This window comes from Nannospalax galili, unplaced genomic scaffold (assembly GCF_000622305.1).
Source record: "Nannospalax galili isolate Female #2095 unplaced genomic scaffold, S.galili_v1.0 scaffold646, whole genome shotgun sequence".
Taxonomy (NCBI): domain Eukaryota; kingdom Metazoa; phylum Chordata; class Mammalia; order Rodentia; family Spalacidae; genus Nannospalax; species Nannospalax galili.
The window spans coordinates 236,093-259,044 of record NW_008355279.1 but is presented as its reverse complement, the minus strand read 5'-3'; the positions used below and the strand labels follow the sequence as shown (position 1 = coordinate 259,044).

The 22,952-nt window shown below is 39.4% G+C and overlaps 1 protein-coding gene across 2 annotated transcripts in view; it reads right to left on the bottom strand.

Annotated features, from left to right (window-relative positions):
• Window positions 1–22,952, bottom strand: part of Lama4 (laminin subunit alpha 4) — a 162,751-nt gene that overhangs the window by 49,905 nt on the left and 89,894 nt on the right. For both annotated transcript variants that reach the window (XM_008852394.3, XM_017803011.2), the window contains exons 13-18: window positions 21,995–22,111; window positions 16,163–16,311; window positions 12,343–12,484; window positions 11,364–11,460; window positions 5,835–5,951; window positions 3,509–3,688 (exon numbers count right to left, since the gene is read on the bottom strand). In XM_008852394.3, coding sequence (XP_008850616.1) covers window positions 3,509–3,688; window positions 5,835–5,951; window positions 11,364–11,460; window positions 12,343–12,484; window positions 16,163–16,311; window positions 21,995–22,111 — 802 coding nt within the window. The remainder of the gene's footprint in view (window positions 1–3,508; window positions 3,689–5,834; window positions 5,952–11,363; window positions 11,461–12,342; window positions 12,485–16,162; window positions 16,312–21,994; window positions 22,112–22,952) is intronic.

Here is a 22,952-nt window from a genome sequence, read left to right as displayed (position 1 = left end):
GAGGGGGGAATGTTGGAGTAGCCAAAAGCCCATAAAAATAAATAAATGAAAGAGGAAAAAAAAAGAAAAGAAAAAAAAGTGATGGGGAGATATGGGAGGTGTTGGAGGGGAGGGAGCAGGCATGGAGTTGATCAAAACACTTTATATGCATGTATGAAATTCTCAATAAAGTTTTTGTAAAAATTGAAAAAACAAACAAAAAATAATAAGTGAAAAGGAATTTTACTGGGTGAAGGGGAGAAAGTTGTTTTTCGAGAAGTTATGTGGACATCACATTGCTGCTGATGGTACTATTGCAGTGGAGGCAGAGTTAGATAGAAGGAACCAGGAGCACCCAGCAAAGAGGCAGCTGTGCACGGTAAGAGGGGGTGGCCTTGTAGTTTTAGACGACAGCCCAGACATGATGCTGAAAGCAGATTGCACTGACTTTTCTCCTTCCTTTCTCCCTCCCTCCCTCCTTCCCTCTCTCCCTCCCTTCCTCTCTTCCTTTCTTTCCTCCTCTTTTGGTCCTGAACTTCCTTCAATAACACAACAACCCTTGGTTGTTTAGGAGACAAGTGGGGGGGGCAGCAAAAGAGAGGAAGAGGTTAGGGCAATGCACATATTTCCCTCATCCAGCCTAGTTCAGCTGGGCTCCCTCGCCAGGCCTATGACTGAGCTACTGCCTTCCTACAAGTTCTATTTTTTAATTTTTATTTCATGTGGGAGTGTATTACCTGCATGTATGTAAGTGTACCTGTGTCATACAGTGCTCTCAGAGGATGGAAGATGGTATTGGATCCCCTGGAACTGGAGTTATGGATGGTCGTTAGCACCCATGTGGGTGCTGGGATTTGAACCTGGGTCTTCTGTAAGAGCAGCCAGTGCTCTTGACCACTGAGCCATCTCTCCAGATCCACCTTCTATTTTTTGAATTCATTATATATATGGAGAAGAACACAAGTTAATAGGGTACAGGCTGAGGGGAGAAACACTGAACATAGAGAATGGCATGATTTTCCCCCAGTTTTTATCAGTTGCACAGTGGTTCTTCAAGTGTGGTCCTTGAGTCAACATCATCAGCCTCCCAATGAATCTGGACATGAAAACTCTTTAAAATTATCATTATATTTTACTTATTGTGTATGTATGTGTGTATGCACAATTGTATGCATCTATGTGTATGTATGCTATGGTGCACGTGTAGAGATCAGAGGACAACTTGTGGAAGTCAGTTATCTCCTTCTACCCTGTGGGTCCTAGGGATGGAACTCAGGCCATTGGACTTGGAGGCTGGAGGCTTTGCCTGCTGGGCCACTCACTGGCCCATTGGATCTGCAAATTTTTTGGCTCATCCCAAACCTACTGAATGAGAAGTTCTGGGTGTGGGGTCCAGCAATCTGCTCAACAAACTCTCCAGGGGATTCTGGAGCATGCTAATGTTTGAGAACCACTAGCCCAGAGAATTAGTGTCCTTTCTGAGTGCAGCATCCTGTCATCGAGCATCAGACCACAGCAAGCCTCCTACAAGAGCCAAACTAAATTCAGATTCAGGAAATATTTCAGTGAGAACTGGGATATGTCTTTGCACTTGGGAGAAGCAAGATGCTTCTCTAGGACAAGGGGTAGAATTAAGATAATAGCAACTGTTACTTTATTGTATTGATCAACACAGAGGTGAATATTGGAGCACTGACTACAGTAGCCATTTTATACTGTAGTGATCTATAAAGAGTAAAAGCAATAAACTGTATCTGAAGCATTGCATTAGATTTTGCTCATGGAATTGTATATAAGACAGGGTCACCTTTTACCTTCAATCTTCTTAGAAAAAGGAAACCACTTTATATAGACTCTAACATATTATGGTATGTTGTTTAATTTACTTTGTTTTAAAATATTTTATTTATTATTATTATTTATTTTACATGTACGAAGGTATTGCCTGCATGTATAAGTGTACCTGTGTTGTGCAGTGCTCACAGAGGTCAGAAGAGGGTGTTGAATTTCCTGGAACTGGAGTTATGAATGGTTATTAGTCGCCATGTGGGTACTGGGAACAGAACCCAGGTCCTCTGTAACAGCAGGTAGTGCTCTTAACCTCTGAGTCATCTCTCCAACCCCTAATTTACTTTGTTTTGGACCAAAAAAAAGCTCTTTGAGGAAAATGCAGCAACCTGAAACAATTTCAGTTGGTGCCAGTCCTGGGAGATTATTATGACAACTTGATAGGACAAATGAAAAAAGAAGAAAAAGAAATTTAGTACAGATAAGCAAATATTCCCAAGGCAAGAAATACTGAATATTTATGTGTGGACAGGGTGTTTTTTTCGATGCTAGCAATAAAACCTAGGACTTTACACATTTTAGACTAGTGCGCTACCACTGAACATGATTAATGTTTTAAAGGTAAAAAGTCAAGAAAAATTAAATGAGTAGGTACATGGATGAACTCATGAATACATATGAAAAAAGTGGTGTAGAAGATCTATTTTCCTGCTATGACAATGGGTATTTGTAAATCATGGTAGAATTTCTAGTGCTAGACAGAGCACATATAGATTCATGACTATTTCCGAATTCAGATGCAAGTGAAAGAAATAGAGTCTGTAAAACTATTTTGGAGGACGGCTTGTAGAGAATGACTAAGAATTTTAGTCCTGATTTGTTGTGATATTGGTAGACATCGATATCTGAGAAGTTATGACGCGTCTGAATAAAAATATGTGAAAGGAGTAAAGGAAATTTCTCAGCTATTAAGTGATTTTTACTATCTATACACTATAAAATTGCTATAAAATTGAATATTTAAATTGGCCAACACACATATGTGGTATTTGTTGATAATATCCGTATTTATTTAGGTAGGCAGAAGGCCTAAATGGTCTTTAGTAAAAGAAATTCCACTTAATAGTTTATTTCCTAAAATGAGACAGTATTTCACTATTCTCTAGCATTTGATGAAACTTTTACCCTAAAGGATCTATCTTATATTGATAAAAATAATTGTTACCATTATTTCACATAGAAAAAATTACTTCAATTTGCCTATAGTTTATGTGAAATTTACATGTATTTCGTATGAGTACAAGCATATAGATAAGAAAACAGATGAAAATGTTTCTCTTTTCTAAATTAGCTTCTACAGCATTCCAACCTAAAACCCCAAAGGAGTAAACCATGTCCTATCAAAAGATGTGTAGAGTTTAATGGGAAGTTTCTGAGCTACCCACCCTAAGGAACTTTTGGCAATTGATGGCTGCTGAGAGGCGGGAGAGACAGTGTCTTACAGGAATGGGACTCTGGGTGGGCCCAGGGATGGACCCACACTGAAGGACATTTGGTGACACCAATCACACTTTATAGGCCATATTATATATATGAGAGTACTTTAAATTGGGGTGCGGGCAATGGGGGGTGGTGCGGATGGGGAGGGGAGCTAAATACCATCAAACTGTGTTATATGAAAATTACAAAAATTCAATAAAAAGTAAAATAAAAACAAAACTGGGAAGCTTGTAAGAGATACCTGCATCTTGAGCTGAGTCCACTGCAGTGTTATACGCAGAAGAGTCAAAAGTTTGCAGGTTTTGAGACCAGTTGTTGAGATTGTTGGCCATCGGAGCAGTGACCTGTTGGACCTCCATTGTCGTCTTGTTGGCCTCCTCGATGACCAGCTTGGACTGGTCCAGGCGGTGCTGGGCATCCCCTGCACACAGAGCAGAAGGGCATTCACTCTGAAGGGCAATAGGACATTTGCTGGAGAGCACTGACATAATTTTCACCACAGGAATGAAGCAGACTTCAAATTTGAGGATGTTAAAGAAGACTATGACTTTTAAACAGAGGTTAATCACGGTATACGCTAAATGAACTAGGATATGATAAACAGTATTAATATGAGAATTTGCAAGACTCTGCAGCTCATTAATACCAAGCAGTTTATTGAAAATATTTTTAAATTAAGAGGTAAATTACAGCAACAACAAAAAGACCAATAGTACTTCCCCCGGTTAGCAATCTGGTTAGAAAGTCACAGAAAGTGCATATGAAGTTTTAACTTGTATGATGCTCACATCTGAAATTAATCATATATGTCTCTTCCTTTTATGAAAGAATATTCTGTGGAACATTTTTGCCATAAAAGTGATGTTACATTTAGTATGGAAGTAAACTAACAAGAAAAGGTATTTTTTTCAAAATACAAGTAAGTTTCAGGAAAGTTTTAATATTACAATGTAATTTTTATTTTAAAATTATTAAATATTTAGGCTGGAACTCCCCCAGAACCCACATAAAGCCAGATGTGGTGTGCGTGTGTAATCTCAGAGCTCCTTTGGTAATATGGGAGGTAAAGATGGGAGACTCCCTAGAAGGTGGTGGGCCAGCTAGGGGCGAATAAAGAGAGCCTGTCTCAAACACTGTCTTAAAGAAGGTAGCTATTGCGGATCAGCACCCGAGGTTGTTCTTTGACTTCCACAGCATGCTGTGGTGCACACACACCTTGTGTGCATGTGCGCCCACCTGTGCAAGCACCCACGCACACACATATCAAACACATACAAAGATTCAAAAAATTATGACATATTTGGGGCTGGGGAGATGGCTCAGTGCTTAAGAGCACTGACTGTTCTTAACCCAGGTTTGATTCCCAGCACCCACATGTCAGCTAACAACCAACCATCTGTTACTCCAGTTCCAGGGGATTTGACACCTTCTGATCTCTCCAGGAACTGCATGACATGGGTGTGCTTACACACACGCAGGCAAGACACTCACACATTAAAAAGAAAATAAGTAAAATATTTAAAAAATATTACATATTTAAAATAAAGATATGAAAATTTACAATAATAAAAGTTTGTCTAGGTGATGGGATTATAGGTGATTTTCCTGCTTTCTCTTATCTGTGTTTTTGCTTTTTTCCATAAGGCTGATGTGTTACTGATAAAAAAATAATCAGAAGTCACTTCAAGCTTTTAAAGTGAAGCGATGTTTCATTTAACCTTGCATGCTCTGGATTCTGGTGAATGCTGTTTTGAATCTTAACTCTCTTTCCTACTAGCTATGCCTGTTGGAGTAAGTGCTCTAACTGCGGCAAGCATCCGTGTTCTTGTCAGCTGAAAGGCAATAGTGACTTTGATTCCCTTAGGTTAGGTCTGTGAATTCCAGCACAGAGTCCAGCAAGCAGCAGTAAGCATCAATCAGCAGTAGCCTGGAAAGGCTTCTCAGTGCACACGCCCTCTCCTGCCCGAGCATTCAGGTTCTACAGTACTGTGCCCAAGGCTGGTTCACTTCAGCAAAACACCAGCATCCAGCATCAGTGTCTTAACTGTTGCCATGCCTGTGAAGATGCGTCCGCTTCCAATCACAGCTTTCCAAGACACCACCGGAGTCCCAGATTAGCCAAAGCCAATGCGTGTATTTCTCTAGTTGGCTCAGTGACTTCCCTGCTTATTTGATAAGACTAACTTGACATATAACAGAAGGAAGCTGTTTACAGTGGGGCCAAAGGAATCCAATGACCAAATTAGGGCATATTGTTAGCCAAGATGGGTGTTCACAGGAGAGTCACCAAGCACTATAAACAGCAGACCCATTCAAATACATATGCAGCACATGAATACGGGCACAGAGAAAAGATAGAAAATGCTCTCAATTTAAAGCTCATCTCTGGGTGCCAAGATTACAGCTTTATTTTTCTTAGGGCAATTTTTGGGAGGTAATGAACACTGTTTCTTTTGTCATCAGAAAGAAAAAATTAATATATGAAAAGATTGACAAGGAATCACCTAATTTTCCCCTGAAGGGTTGTCCTATACGCCTGTGAACAAACACGCACAACTCTGACTTACCCCTCTCTGCTGTCTGTAGTCGCTTAACAGCATCATTCAGTCTGTTTTTAAGGGCCCCCTTCCTTGCTAGGGCTCCTCCGACACGCCTGCTGGTGTCAGCCACAGCTTCATCATTGCCTGTGGAGAAGCAGAGAGAAGTGCCAGCAGGTCCAAATGCCCAGAACAAGCCTCATCTCAAAAGCATAAGTTCTGGTTTGTATCATAAACTCATCTGAAATAATATACTATTCTAAAAACAGATGATCAATTCTGGAAAATGGCCTTAAGAATAAGAGATACGAGATGACAGAAAACATGGAACATCAGTTGGGAGTGACTGAGGACGCTATGATGCTAATTTCTTTCAAAGACAGCAAGGCTGTGACTAATAACAACTAGCCTGCACAAATGGTGAAGAGCGGAAGAGAAATTTATCTATTTACAGGACAATGACTAGCTATATGAGAATCCTTTTTCTTATTACTTTCAATAAACATTATTTATATATATAAACATATATATGTATAACATGTATCTAGAAAAGGGCACAGATTCTATGTACACAGCTTGATGAATTTTCAAACAATGAAACAAAATACAACTGCACCAAACTCATCAAAATAGATTATGAACACCTACCAAGTTCCTTGGGACCCTGAATAATTACCTAGATACACCGACTCTTCTGAGTTCTATCTGCCATTGTCTGGTTTTAAACTCCATCCAAAAGACATAATAAAATACCAGACTCTTTTGGATCTTTTTTAGAATCTTTGTTTTGATATCTATAAAGTTATAATAATTTTTGATATTTCATTGTTTAAGTCTTCCATTTTTGTTCTTATTCAAGATTATTTTGGCTATAGGCATCTTCCCCTCTCTTCCCAAAGAAATTCCAGAGTTGATCTATCTACGCATTCACAGAGTTATGGTTTTAATTGGCATTGTATCATACCTATAGAGAAATTGGCAGAACTGTCAATTTTACAGAGTTGAGAGCTCATCTCAATGGATATGGTATTTATATTACCTTTAAACTTTTACTTGAATATATTATTTAGAGTTTTTAGTATGTATAAATTGTATACAATACTAGATTCCATTTTAGATTTTTCTTACTTTTTTCAGCCATGTACTATAGTTCTGTATGTAAAAATCATAATCCTGTCTATTAATTTTTATGAGTATTCAATGATGCTGCAAATGGTATTATTTTAAAATTTTTATTTCTAGGTCTTTTTATAAAATTAAGCTGGACATTTATACATTGAATTGATAGTGGGGATATCCCTGATTTGAGAAGACTTTTAATATTTATTATGAATATGTTTGCTAAATATTGTTCTATTTTTATTAGATTATAAAACTTTCTCTTGCTTCTTGTTTTAAAAAGTCTTGGTGCTGTTTTATTAAATGATTTTCTTGTGAATATTGAGATTATCATATGAATTTTCTCTTGCATTTTGTAAATGTGGTGAGCTACAACTGAAGTTTCGAATGTTATAAAGTCTTGGAAATTCCATAATAAATTTATCTTGTTCAATATATGTTACCATTTCTATGCTTGCTAGATTTGCTTTGATAATAGCTTTTGTTTGTTTTTTCTAGAGTCTTACTCTTTAACCTAGTGTGGGCTCGAACTTGTGATCAGTCTCCTGCTGCAATCTCCTGAATGCCCTGATGCTGGGGTTACTGGTGTGAGCCATCATGCCTGGTTGATTTGCTAATCTTTGATTTTAAAAAAAATTGTTATTTTTATTTTATATGTATGAGTATATTACCTGTATGTGTGCAAGTGTACCCATGTCATGCAATGCATATCTATGAGAAGAGGGCATTGGATTCTCTTAGAATTGGAGTTAGGATGGTTGTTATCCGCCATGCGGGTGCTGGGAATCGAACCCAGTTCCTCTGCAGGAGCAACCAGTGCTCTTAACCACTGAGCCATCTCTCCAGCCCTGTTTGTTTGGTTTTTGAGCTAGGGTCTTAGTCTGTAGCCTAGTCTGGCCTTGACCTTCATGGTCAGACCCCTAAATGCTGGCATAACAGACATGAGCCACCACACCTGGTGGATTTGCTATCTTGAGTAGGATTTCTTTTGTCTCTTTGTAAGAGAATTTGGCTTGCATTTTCTTTTTTTCTATATCTTATAGGTTTTGATATTTAAATTCTGTTGATTTTATAGAACAAGTTAGAGAATATATGTTCTTTATTTCTTGGAAGAGTTTGTATAAAAGTGGTGCCATTTCTTCTTTAAAATTTTGAAAGAATTCACTGGAATCCTGAAGGTTTCTTCACAGGAGAATTTAGTTTCTGTTTAAAAGGACTATATTACTGTACGTGTATACAGTTCTATCATAACATCTAATCTTTGAGTATTATTTTTTTATTATTTTTTCTTAAAAATTGTTCTTGAAAATGTTCTTGGGGCACTGTTCCTAAACTGGGATTATCTTTGAGCAAATCCCTAGTAAGTCATGATGTTACATCTCTATATAAAGTGAAGGATCAGCTTTCCCAGTACCTAGTGGTTTCTGTTTGTGTTTAGTTTACTTTGAAAGCATCAGGAAATTTACACTTCTTGAGAAACAGCAAAGCAATTGCCTCACTTCTCATTATCCTTTGCTTCTCTCCAGAGGGCTTACAAATATTCACCCTCCCATAGGCCCTTCTTACATTTTTTGAGTGTTTTGTTTATTGTGGTGTATTACAAATACAAATGAGGTAGTGCAGTCACCAAGTACAGTGTCACCAAGTACAATGTAAAAAGGGAACAAGCGCTTATTTCCTCCAGGATTCTGAGAATTTCCAAGAATTCCAACTGTGACTTACCTACACATTTTAGTTGTATTAAACCGCCTGTCCTTTTTGAAGTGTCCGTTTTCCAGACATGGTCATATAAAAATGCTTTTAGCTCTTGCTTTTGGGTCTGTGACTACATGAAACATTGCTTTATTTAACTCGGTATTTGGAACTCTTGATAAAAATGAGGGGAGAATCTATTTTGTCCTGGATATTATAAAAAAGAAACGTGTCATTAAAAGTGTTTCTTGTTGGAAGCTGTTCTTTTCAGTAGATTTTGTTAAATCGCAGATTCTTGAGTTTAGTACCGATAGTTGGCTCTTTGTTATAGACAATGAAAAGGGAAGAAAGCTGGGAATAAACTCTACTTACTACAAAAAGACACTTGGAAATAAGAAGGAGTCATCTGAAAGTTTGATGTAACTCAGTAGATGATCACTCATGTTTATATTAAAAACATGGCTACTGCCTAAGGGAGGGAGTCCTATCAAGTTTAGGGTCCTGTGCCCTAATCCCTTTCCCTTGTCTCTTATACAAGGGAAAGAATCTAACCAAAAAATGATGATGAAATATGTGACCAGATCTGCAAAATATTCAAAGAAACTGATGCAGAGAGCTTTAGTAGACATAAAATATGGACTCCGAAGAGATGTCTTTTCTAGATAGGAGGGTTGTTTTCAAGAGGTTCAACGACTCAATGATAGGACTGAGAAGACATGTTATGAATCATCAAGGAGAATTTTTGTAACTGTGTCATAAGAACCCACACATGGTAATCCTTACCACACAGAAAAGCATTATATAGATTGTGGGAAGCGAGCACAGCTGAGTCAGCCAGATGGCGCCCTGGCTGGCTGCCAAACCTCGTGCTGTTTACTCCAACTCTTGGCTGATTGCCAAGGCTCGTGATTCCCGCTTGCTTACTCCAAAGTATGGAGAGGCCAAACAGGTGCTGCCAGCCTGGTGATCTTGCTACATGCCTATGAGCTACACTCTGCCTGGCCGCTGCACGTGTGTAGCCCTGATTGATACCGGCTGGGGGGAGGGCTGTTGGAATACGCTATATAAAGAGCTGAAGTGTGTAATAGTGAGGACACAGCATCATAAGGACACAGCATCATAAGAGACCAGCATCATAGAGAGCCAGCATCATAGTGAAGAGAACATGAGAGAGAATAAGAGAGAATAAAGGAGAAAGAGAAACAGAAGCTTGAACCTCACCTTGGTGTCTGTGTCGTCTTTCCTGGACTCTGCTGGACAGAGTCCCGGCTCGCGGCAATAGATATGGTAACATATGTCTTTAAAAATATTTTGCTGCTAGCATTCTAATTCTTTACCATTACTATTCTGATTACTTTCTAGAAAGTATACTCAGAATTAAAATTATATAAAAAAATTAATTAGAATTATATGATGAATTAGGACAGAGAAACTTAATAGCATTTTAATTACCTTTGTTAACCTAGAAAGCATAATTTAACAGTTGCTTTGTGGTAATTAGCATTCGGAATATGAAAATCAAAGTGTGTTCAATCTCTATATAGCATCTTTTTTCCTTTCAAAAGAGGACAACGAAAGAATTAAAAAATGCATTGTTGACTTCAGATTAATTGCTTTGATAAAATTTCATGAAGTTTTCAGTTTTAAAATGGACTTGATTTTAGTTAATAGATGTTAACCTAGACAATGAATTTCTAACTCATTAGTCAGTGCTCAAATATCCTTAGGAATGAGTCCAGGAACTCAGCAATGAGGAACAATTCAATGAAATTCTTAATCCACTCAGTTATTTTGTTTTTTTTGTTTTGTTTTCTTTTGACCCTTTTTTTTTTTTTTTTTTGAGATAGGGTCTTCCTGTAGCTGCACCTGGCCTGGAACTCACTATGAAGACTTGGCTGGCCTTGAACTCACAGAGGTCTGCCTGCCCCTGTCTCCCAAGTGCTGGGATTAAAGGCATGGACCACCCTTCAGACAGGGTCTCCCTGTAGCCCCAGCTGGCCTGGAACTCATTATGTAGACCAGGCTGGACGGGATCTCACAGAAATCCACCCGCCTCTCCCTCCCAGTGGTGGGATTAAAGGCATGGGCCATTCAGTTGTTTTAAGAGTAACTGCTGCAATTTAAAATGGACTACAGTAGCTTCACTTCCCCCCTTCCCTATCTTGTTCTTGGATGTGCTTGCTTTAGTAGCTGGTATGCGTGGCCTTGGGAAACGCTTCTTTCCATCCAGTTATTAGGCTTGTCCTCACAGCCATCAACTGCAAAACACAAGCTACAAGAAGTGGAAACAACCAGATGGCTTGTGGCATCCAGTCATCCTCAACAGTTCTCACCAGGGCAATCATTCCCTTCACAGTAAGAAATGTAAAGGGCTTCCCGAATTGTTCAAAGAAAACTAAATTCTGTGCAACATAGTTTTACCATTCTGTATATTTTATGGTCTTACCTCCTTGAACATTGTTATTATGATGCTTCTATTAACCACTCATTTGATTAGAAAAGATTTTCATCATATGTTGGCTAAATATATGTTTCCATATAAATATATGTTTACCACATGGAAGCTGTTTTTCAAAAATTTACTTTGAAATATTAAATCTGCTGTTCTGTGACTTGCTTCTGAGCTATTGATGTATTATTCAGAATATTATTTACTCTTTAAGCCTAGATTTCAAAAATCCCCATCTAGATTTATGAAAGGAAGGCAGTTGCTATAAATCAGAAGGAAGAGGGGCAAGGGGTATTTACTGGAATCTGCCTTTGCTTGTAGTTCTCTGGCTTGATTGAGAAGGTTGTCACTTTCATCCTTATGGTAAATGATCTGGGTATCGATCCCACTCACAGCCTACAAAGCAAGTGGGCAGAGAGGGTAAGAAGGAAGCAGGAGTGTCAGCTTTTCACGGCTTTAGAAATCAAGTGATTCCATTTATCTGCTTAAACACCCCACAGAATTCATGCAGTGTCATTTTCACAGCTCAGAAAAGAAGGTCAAATGGAGAGAGAAGGAAACAGTGCCTTTGGCATTTTCAAAATAATTTTTTTTCCAGGAAAAGGTCAGTAAACCTAGAATAGCACTTTGATCAAGGCTCCAACGAAGCACTTGTCACAAAAAAGCCACTGGATAAATAATTTTGAGTTAAACATATAAATGCATGCCTAAGACATCTTCTCTGTTAGCAGAAACTAGTCTCAAATTGTTTCCTCGAGGGGCTTTGGCAACAAAACAAACAAACAAAAATCAAAAACCAACAAACAAAACTCTCCAAAGAAACTAACATTTGCTAATTAGAGTACAGCAAATCTTGAGAAACTTGCAAACCCAAAACTGCATGGTACAAAATAGTTCCCCCGACTTTTCTAACATTTTTATTTTGTAGTGGATGGTCAAGGAATGGCATTAGAAAACAAAATCATACATACATACACACATATATGCATATATACATACATGCATACATACATGCATGTACATACATACATACATACATGCATACATATATACATACACCATCAAAGCAGAAGGGGACTATTTAGAGGGAGGAAGAGGACCATCGAGTGGGGGAGGAGGGATGATGGAGCACAGTGGTGAATAAGAGCAAGGGACAATGACATGAATGAGAAAAAGAACAGAGTCTGCTAAAAAATAGAGAGAGAAGAAAGCAAAGAGGGAAGAGACAACACACACAAATACATAAATATATAAATTCTAAGAAGAAGGAACACTCACATCATAAATCCGGTCAGTGATGTTCAAAGCAAATTCTGCTGTTTCATTGGCTTCGATGACGTAATTGGCAATATTTTCATAGACATTTGATGCATCCAAAGCCTTCTGTACTAGTCCGTTCATGTCGGAACTGTGCAAATTCCTGTTAACAGATGAATTTGTTGTTTATCCTTATTTCCTTAGAAAATGGGATCATTTTAGATTTGATTTGGATACTTCTGGGATCACAGACACCACCTCTTCCGGGCTATGAAGCCACCTGTCTTGGAAGGTTTTCCTGAGTCACCCTGCCTGGGGGTACATCATGCTTGCATGCCTCTTCCTATGCTGCCCCCAGGGCATCATCCCACTGGGGCTCCATGACAGCTGTTGCCAGGCAGCAGCTGTTGAAAATGAGAATGGCAATTTTAAAAACAGCCCTTTGCTCCTCTTCCTGCGCGAGTTTGTTTAAGGCCTGAAGTCGTAGTCTTCCCCACTTCTCTTTACCCAGTCAGCATTATTCTCCCTTCATACTAGAAGCGAGGCTCCGAGACAATGTGCTAAGCTAGCCAGGCCACATGTTGGTTTGCTAAGGTTTGTTTTATTCCTCAAACAGCCCTAACCTGGCCTAGTTTCACCTCTGCTCCTAGATACCATGTTCTTGGCTTTGTGTCTTCCTAGCCTGGGGAATGTTCATGGAACATTTATTGAGTACCCTTCACATACTGGGAGCTGTCGCACACAGGGGCAAATAAGCATGCCTTCTAAGGGTTCATATGAGGCATAACAAGGATGAGATATGTAAGTTCTTACATCCTGCACCGAGCGTCCACTCAACTTCAGGACTACTTCCTGAATAGGAACTGCAAACTGTGTAGTCCACATAATTTATTTCATCGACAAATACTTCTAAATTGCCTTCATGCAAACTCTTACTTCCAAGGCTCACCCTAAATCCTTTGTGTTTTATTTATCTCAACACCAGCAGCTCCTTATTTTTCTCTCAGTTCCAAACACTGATGACTGGTATCATTTTATCACTCGCACTAGATGTTCTGTGCTCAGACTACAAGACCCCACGCGCGACTCTTTTCTTTCAAACACCCACGCTTCTCAGCCTCTTCTGTCTGGCCCAGGCCCAGTGTGACTATGGGTTGAGTGACTTCCTCTCTATTTCCTCAGCTTCTTCTTTCTGTCCAGCACTGCAATCATCCTGTCCTAGTAGCAGGACTGACTTGTTCGTTGGATACAGCCGGGATCCACAAAAACACTTCATTAGAATATTTTTAAATGAGGATAATAAAATGATTATTTTAGTCTTCATACTATTGTAGTCATGAAACAGTTATTAATGTTTTGGAGAAAGAGATTAGTCCTAGCAAGAGTGCCTGTGGCCCACAAAAATTGCCATGTCGATTTGTTTGGAGGAGGTGATTCCAATCCAAATGTTCTCTACTTTCTCCTCCCCATGACTCCCTTCTTAGAAAAGGTTCTGAGAGTAAACTCTGAAGAATGTAGGCAAAAACAAAAGTTGTAAAAGAAAAGGGATATTATACCTGCCAGCACTCAGGAGGCAGAAGCAGATGGACTACCATGAGTTTGAGGTCAGCCTGGGTTATGTAGTGAGTTCTAAGCCAGTTTAGGCTACATAGTAAGACCCCAAGACCTTGTCCAAGAGACCAAAAATAAAATTAAAAGAGTGACATAGTGTGCACAAAGTGCTGGGTTCAATCCCTGGGGCCACATAAAACAAGAGTGCAGTAGCAGACACCTGCAATCCCAGTCCTTGGGAGAGAGGTGCAGGAGGATCAGAAGTTCAAGGTATCCTTGGACAAAAAGCAAGTCTACATAGTAAGACCCCAAGACCTTGTCCAAGAGACCAAAAATAAAATTAAAAGAGTGACATAGTGTGCACAAAGTGCTGGGTTCAATCCCTGGGGCCACATAAAACAAGAGTGCAGTAGCAGACACCTGCAATCCCAGTCCTTGGGAGAGAGGTGCAGGAGGATCAGAAGTTCAAGGTATCCTTGGACAAAAAGCAAGTTGGAGACCAGCATGGGCTACATGAGACATTGTCTCAAAAAAAAAAAAAAATCCACCCCCTAAAGAAGGAGATAAAAAAATTAAAGGTCATATTAAAATATTAATGTTTTAAGATTCTGTTAATTAGAATGGTAGAAATACTGAAGAGCCAGGAACAAAGCCTTCTGTACCTGGCTGTAGGCACAAACAAGTATTATGTCAACGTTGTGAAAAAGTGCTTTCAAGGGGTTGGAGAGATGGCTCAGTGGTTAAGAGCTATTCTTCTAGAGGATCTGAGTTTGGTTCTCTGCATCCACATAGGGTGGCACACAACTGCCTATAATTCTTGCTCCAGGGGATCTGATGCACTCTTCTGGAAGCCTCCATAGGCACCTGTACTCATGTGCATACACACACACAGACACACAGACACACACACACACAAATAAAAAAAATAAAAATAAACCTTAAAAAATTTAAAAAGTGCTTTAGAACTGAAAGTTCTTTATGTCTTTGTGCACAACATGAAAATCATTGTGTACACCAGGCATATGTTAAAGAATCTTCAGTCTACACATTTTGGGGGAGACAGATCTATAAATTTGAACGATTCTATGAGTAGGTTCAGTCAGAAACATTCTAAACACAACATGCCATCAGGGTGATTGAAATTCATGATTGTGGTGCAAGTAAAATGTAGCATCCATGGAGCCTTGATGGATCACCACTGCAGGAAGACACTTAGAGACAACTGCTGTGGGCACTGACCGTCAGTGGGAAGGGACTACTGTAATGATGGAGGAATGATGAGAGCCAGAGGACAGCTCAAAACTAATGATCAACCAACACGTGATGTCCACAAACCTCACATTTTATCTAAATCCATTTTATTGCTTCCATTAAAAGCACATTTCCTAGAGGTATGACACAAAACTGGATATACTATAACACACCAGTACTATAACATCTTGTACACCAAGATTTCCTTCTCTCTGTCTCTCTGCCTCTTCTTCCCCCTCCCTCTCCCTCTTTCTTCCCATCTTTTATTACTCCTCCCCAATCTGGAAAGGCGTTTGAAACTTTTGTTGAACAGGAGTTAAAAGGTGACGTGTGTTTGGAACAGAAGTTAATCTTGGTTCTTTACGCCTGACCTTTACAGGTGCTTGTTTCTAGCTGCCAGATTGGTAGTCTTTATCTACAATTATCTCATTATTTACCTATTTCAGGGTCATGAATTCAATTCCAATCTTTCAGTACATTTCAATTAACATTAATTGAGTGTCCAAAGAGTGTGTGACTCCATTGTAGTGCTACAAGGAAAATTGTCAATTGATTTTCTCTTAACAGGTGTTGAAATTCAACATTTCCTGTTGGGCCTGAAGAAAGTTGAGTTTCCCAGAAGTCAGTTATACTGCTAACTCCCAGCCAGCTTTACTTCAATTACTTGGGTATGGGAAATAAATGCTTTCTCTGAAATAAGCAGGTGATGATGGTAGAATCAGACCTTGGGAAAGGATGTGATTTACTGCCCCAGTCACCTTATTAATTGTGGAACAGACTCCACTTGCACCCTTACCTAGAGCACAAGTTTCTAATGCCAAAGACTTTTTTTTTTTTAATTAAAAACCTGCCTCCCAAAAGCAGTTGCAAAAAATGATTGGCTTTTAGAGGAAACAACTAACAAATTAGCAACCAAGCAAACCCAACCTTAATCTACTTGCTAACACCGTATCCTAGTAACTCTGGCATGGAATTGAATGCAAATGTCTTATTCAGTTCAGGTGGTGTAGATGTTTGTAGTTCTAAAACTCAATGTCACCTGCTCAGCTCTTCAGCTTCTTGTTGAAGGTTGTATGCGTGGTCAGTAGCTTCTTGGACTAAATCATGACTGAGGTTACTTAGATTGGATAGTTTTCCTTGTAGCTCATTTTTGGCTCCATCTATTTCTGCATAAATTCCTGATGCATTCTAAAGAAAAAAAATAAGTGACTTGAGTTTAGAGAAGCAAAACAGTTTCCTCAGATAACAAGAAAAATGAAACATTTTTCTTCTTACCGTAAAATTCATTAAATTTCAGGCCCAAAATACTATAAAAGATTTACCTATGCATCTTGTATCTTCATCCCATTCCCCCTGATTGCTTCCTTATTATTTAGACATGATCCATTTCCTTTCTAAATGGAGAACTAATAAAAAGCTTTCATTATCTGTACATCTAATTACTGTACTACTTTCTATTCCCTTTATAGCAAAATCTCTCTAGGGCATCTACCAATAAGGAGCCCTCCTTGCCAGCACCCAAGTTCTAACCAAGTTGGGCAAAAAGCAGTAATTATGGAGACCAATCATGCCATTTTATTTCAGATGCTGCTGAGTTTAAAGCATGTCTTACTGCCTCAGCCAAATGGTAACTGCGCTCAGTCTAAGAAGTACAGTGACATCCACCTAGACAGGTGAGAATGTGATCCCCAGGAGAGCTTCTGCCTCCAGAACTATTCTTGTGAAGGAACACAAGGAAACAGGCTTCTGCCAGCAGCTTTCTCTAAGGAGAAGAGGGCAGACTTGAGCAGGGCCTGAACAGCTAACTCTCCCCAAATTTATCCATCAGGTAGATCTTCCTCCTCACACTACTCAGGGGAGAAATGGACTGAGAAGGTTTGACAGAGAGTAATCGATAGTTCTCTTTGAGCTGAGACTTTAAGGCTTTTTATCTGCTTCCATCATCTTGCAGCAAAAGTGATGATTTGCAAGAATAAACCCAAGGGCTAGGTTTTCCTTCCCTGCTGATATAATCATTTCTCTCCACTGGATCTCACTGTCCAGTCTTGTCTAAGTGGCTGTGTTAGTGCTGGACATGTCTGTGGCCACTCGTAACCTTTCCACATAATGTTTTCCCTGTCTGGAATAAATTTTCTTTCTTCTTCTCAATGGGATATACTTGGAAAATGTCTACTTATGCTTCCAAATTCCGCTCAAGTATTACTTCCATTATGCAGTCATTTCTAACTTCCCCTGGGTGAGCCAGTGTTTCCAGAGGTTTCTATTATTCATCTGCACATTACTGTAATCATTGTACATGGTTATTTCACTTATTAGAAGGCAAGAACTGAGTTTGAATTATTTTTTCATTTCTAGATTGGATCACAGTTTCTAACACATAAGATTTAGTTTTTAGAGGTTATAATAAGCTTTTAACCATTTGGTTGGTCACTTGGGGAAATTATATTTTGAAAAACATTTTTCATTCTATATGAAAGAAAAAGCATCCTGGATATTGTCCCTTTATTTGTTATCGTCTTGTTCTTTAGCAAGTATCCTCTGTGTGCCTACTCCGTGTTGGAGAGTCCCAAGACAGAAGACATAAACACAGTCACTGCTTTCCAGGGCTGTAGTCTAGTGGGAAAGCACAGATAATCAACAGCGATCAAGAAGTGGGCAAGCTAATTTTAGAAAGTAGAAGCTATTTTTAATAAAGTATAACAGGTGGGATGGGGTGGAGAGTGACTGAAGATAAAGGACCCACTTGGATTAAACAGTCACGGTACCAGTCATTTAACAATCTGGGGACAGCAGGTACAAAGGTCCTGAGGGAAGAATAAGTATGGTATATTTGAATATTTTATTTATTATTTTTATTTTATGTGAGTGTATTGCCCACATGCGTTTAAGTGCACCTGTGTCATGCAATGCCCACAAAAATAAGAAGAGGGTGTCGGATTCCCCTGGAACTGGAGCTACCAATGGTTGTTAGTTGCCATGTGGGTGCTGGGAATTCAACCTGGGTCCTCTGCAAGAGCAGCCAGTGTAGGCAGTGATCTTAACCGCTGAGCCATCTCTCCAGCTCCCAGTATGGTATATTGGAAAATGAGAGTTTGGGCTGTTGTGTGGTAAGCGAGGAAGACAGCAAGACATGAGGCTGGAGAGGTGGGTGGGAGCCAGGTCATAGGACCTCATGGATCATGGCAGAATGAGTATGATGCTCACATTGTCAGTAGAGGAGAAATAACATAGTCTGACTGTTTTAAAAGGATGTTTTTGCTAATGCATAAGGAATGCATTTGGAGGGCCAACAGTAGAGGCAACTGCATCAGTTAGGAGGTTTTCGTGGTAGTGCACACTGGAGATAAGCTGATTAGAACTAGAGAGCAACAGTAGAGATGAGGAGGGAGCCAGAAACCAGGGTTTATTTTGGATAGAGGGCCAAAAAGTCTTAATAAAATAGCAATGACCAGAAGGAATTGAGGAACGACTTGGCAGTTTGGCTTTGAACAGCTGGGTTGCACCATTACTGAGATGGGAGAGGATGGAATGGAGCAGCCTTTATTCAAAATATGTGGTTTGATGTGCTTATCATGAGGTAGATGAAATTCTGATTTTGTGACACACTCCACCACTTTCTGACTTGGCAATGTCCAGTAGGCATTTGTCTATAAAGGTTTGGAGCTCAACAGAGGGGTCAGATCTGGAAATATAAACTATGGAATCATTTGTGTACCTTTCTTTAAAGCCATCAGACCCAATGAGGTCAACTAGGAGAGATACAGCTGGAAAAAAGGACTTCACACCAAACACCAAGCCACCATTCTCCAGAGACCAGCACAGCCCAGTACCAGGTTCATAGAGCTTGTTTTTACATAATCCTGAGCTAAGAATATATTCACATTTTTTCAAAGGTTGTTCAGTGATAACAAAGGACAAAGGACAGTGGCAATATGTGGTCTGCTGTCTAAAATATTTATCACACAGAGGATGTAGAGAATAGTGTTAAAGGGGGGCTGGGAGATCTGAAGCCGAGTGGGTTGAGTTCAGTAGACAGAGGGGGGCTAGGAGGCAGAAAGAGCAATTGACTCAAGACATTTGGCTATGAAGCTGAACAGAGTAATGGGGTGAAGGTCAGAGGGCCTTTAAGCTTTTCATCAACAGTATTGTTTTCAAAGGGTGGTGTGGTGGTTTGAATGAAAATGTCCCCATAGGCTCCAAGTATTTGCATATTTTGTCTCCAGTTGGTGGTGCTGTTTTGGGAGGTTTTGGGAGATGTGGCCATGCCAGAGGAAGCAGGTCACTGGGGTGGGCTTTGAGAGTTCTTAAGCCTCTGCTTAAGAGGCTTGTGCCTGCCTGATGATGTGATGATCCGCTGATTTTCTGTTCCACCACCTCCTGCTGCCATGCCTCTCTGCCATTATGGACTCTAATCCCTCTGGAATTGTAAGCCAAATAGACTCTTCCTTCTATAAGTTGCCTTGGTCAGTGTTTTATCACAGCAATAGAAAAGTGACTAATACAGGTGGTTTTCTTTTTTGTGTTTAAAATTCTAGAGTAAGTTATGCATTGAAAATAAGGATTCAATTCAGTTTGAGAAGTGGATGGTAAAGCAGACTGAAGGAGGGAAGTCCTGCAACCATTTTCTCAGGGTAAGGAAGGATGGGATTCAGAGTACAGGGGGAGGGACACTTAAAAAAGAGGACGAGCAAAAGTGTAGATACAGGGACAGGTGGCTGGTACAGTGAAGGAGAGATGAGGGGAGCTGTTTGTTTCTAATTTTCCAGTGATGTATGAATTTCTTACAAGTCATGTTCAGCTATTCAGGTGTGGTATTAGGAGGGACAACAGAGGTGGGCCAGAGGAAAAGATTGGAGGGAAGTTAAGAAAGCTGGCGGTCAGAGTTGGTGGGCATAGCCATATGGATTTTGATACCACTGGATTAGAGAAGATGGCAGGAACTTGGGACTTAAGTAGTCAAAGAATGAGGTAGTGGTTAGATAACTTTAATCTGATATCCTTCCAAAGGTAAAATAACAACACGAGTTGAGTGCTTACATGGCAACTTGATCCACTGTATTTTATTGGCAATTTTCTATTTTAAGAGTGTGGCTTTTTTTTTTGGGGGGGGGTCTTTTTGAGACAGGGTCTCCCTGTAGCCCCAGCTGCCTGGAACTCACTATGTAGACCAGGCTGTCCTTGAACTCACAGAGATCCACCTGCCTCTGCCTCCCAAGTGCTGGGATTAAAGGCGAGAGCCACCACTCCCGGTGAGCATAGCTTCTTATTAGTTTAATGTTGAATTAAAAAAAAATTTTTTTTAGATTAGCATGCAAAGTAATGGGCTCCTTTCATAAGATACATCATTGTACTTTGTTCTTATTTATTGTTCTCTGTCACTGCCCTCCTCTGTGACCCTGTCTCCCTCTGCTGGATCCCTTTCTTCCCTCAGATAGTCTTCCCTTCTACTTTCTTATATGAATTCCATTGCCTTCACTATTTTCTCCCTCCTTTAAGATCTCTTCCTTTCCTCTCATGATCCCCTTTCTAATTTTATGAAATATGTATATAAATGCACACACACATATATCCACACACATATATAATTTTAAATCTAGGTGCCATCTATAAGAGAAAAACCTGTAGTATTTCTTTCTGAGTCTGGCTCACTTCATTTAACATGATTTTCAGTTCCATTCATCTTTTTGAAAATGTCACAATTTCATTTTTCTTTATAGCTACAATTTCACTGTTTATACATACCACACTTTATCTATTCATCTATTGATGGACATTTAGTTGACTTCATTTCCTGTCTACTGTGAATAGTGCAGCAATAAACGTGGATGAGCAAAGATCCCTGTGATATGTTGTCTTAGAGTCCTTCAGTTATGTACCCAAGAATGCTACAGCTGGGTCATCAGGTAGTTCTATTTTTGTTTTTGAGTAGCATACTGATTTTTCATAATGGTTGCACAAATTTACACTCCCAACTCCCACTGACAGTGAATAAAAGGGTTCATCTTTCCTTATAACCTTGCCAGCATTTATTCTGTTTTGTTTCCTCCTTCCTTCCTTCCTTCCTTCCTTCCTTCCTTCCTTCCTTCCTTCCTTCCTTCCTTCCGTTCCTCCTTTCCATCTTTCCTTCTATCTTTTTTTTCTTTCTTTTTGTTTTTATTTATGAGACAGGGTCTCCCTATAGCCCTGGGTGGCTTGGAAGTCACTATGTAGACCAGGCTGGCCTTGCTCTCACAAAGCTCTGCCTACTTCTGCCTCTTGAGTGCTGGGATTAAAGGTGTACACCATCACTTTTAGCAACAATTGCTTTCTTGATGATAGCCATTTTGACTGGCCTGAGAGATGGAATCTCAAAGCAATTTTAATTTGCCTTTCCCTGATAGCTAAGGATTTTGAACACTTTTTCAAGTATTTATTGGTCATTTGTGTTTCTTCTTTTGAGAACTATCTATTCAGTTCATTAGCCCATTTATTGAATGGATGATTTAGTTCGTTAAATGTACAACTTTCTAGGTGTAGAGGCTAGGATGGACCTATATCAGCAGTTTCAGTAGAATTTACTGTGACCATACCTGTACCATCAAATATAGTAGCTGAAAGCCAAATGTATAACTCATGAGGACTTGAAATGTGGCTAATTCAACTGAAGAGTCAAATATTTAATTTTACTTAATTTTAAGTAATTTCTATTTAAGTAGTCAAGTGTGGCTGGTAGCCACCATGTAGTAAAAGAAATCAGAAATCCCCATCACCTGATCTTAGTTTAGAATCCCTGCTAACTCAGTCATTTGAATTGAACTGGATTATTCTGACACTGAGCTGCTATTCCAAGTTGGCATGAAGATAATCCTGAACAACTCAGGTGTGTGCTTACCTTTATTATATCATCAAGCTCCTCAAGAGTCAGGCGAGGTGTCCCCAAAGAGTCTGCAGACCCGCTCAGAGAAGCGCTCACCACTTCCATTTGCTCCCTCACTCTCTCATGCTGTTTCTGCAGGAAGGAAGAAGAGAGAGAGGGGTGGACTGTGTTTTTACAGAAAACATCAGTGAGAGTGTCAAAGTCAACTTGCTGTCTTTCAGCTCAGGTAAACACAAGCTCACCTGGCCCTATCACTTGATCGTCATGCCCTTCTGGGGAACACTACCTGTCTTGTTCATAATATGGAGGTAACAAAAAGCATAATTTTGGGAAGTTTGAAGCTTTTGTTTCCGATTATCACTTACAACATCATCATTTCGAAGAGCAAGCACATTAGAGAAGGCATTTATTTCCTCCTTCTCCATAGTGTAAAGTGGGATTATAGATTTGACAGCAGTCTACATTTGTAGTAATTGGAAAATAATTTAATTTTAAAAGTATTATCTGGCAGCTTTGGTCTTGGCACAAAGAGTCTGGACAGGAACAAGGTTTATAAATACAGTCCCAGAGTCCTTTAGAAAGATTAAAATGCCTCTAATATGAAGGTATAAAATGGCAATCTTGCTTTATACACTCTAAGTTCTCTGTGTTAGTTACTCAGACTTTTTGAGGAGGGGAATTGTCAATACATTTTTTGAAAAATACTCTAATTTCTACCTTCACTACTGTGCTTTAGAAATTGGGATGTTGTGATCTCTGAAGACACGTGGACTTTTCAGTGACTCCAGAACACAAATTGCACTTTTGAATGGAAAAGTAAGAGATTTTGCCATTTCATCATTTGAGAAAAAAGTGAGCAGAACTTATTTTAGTAATTTTGGGCTGGGGAGATGGCTCAGTGGGTAAGAGCATTTGCTATGCCAGCATGAGGACTTGAGTTCAAATCCCTGGAACCCATGTAAAAGTCAAGCTA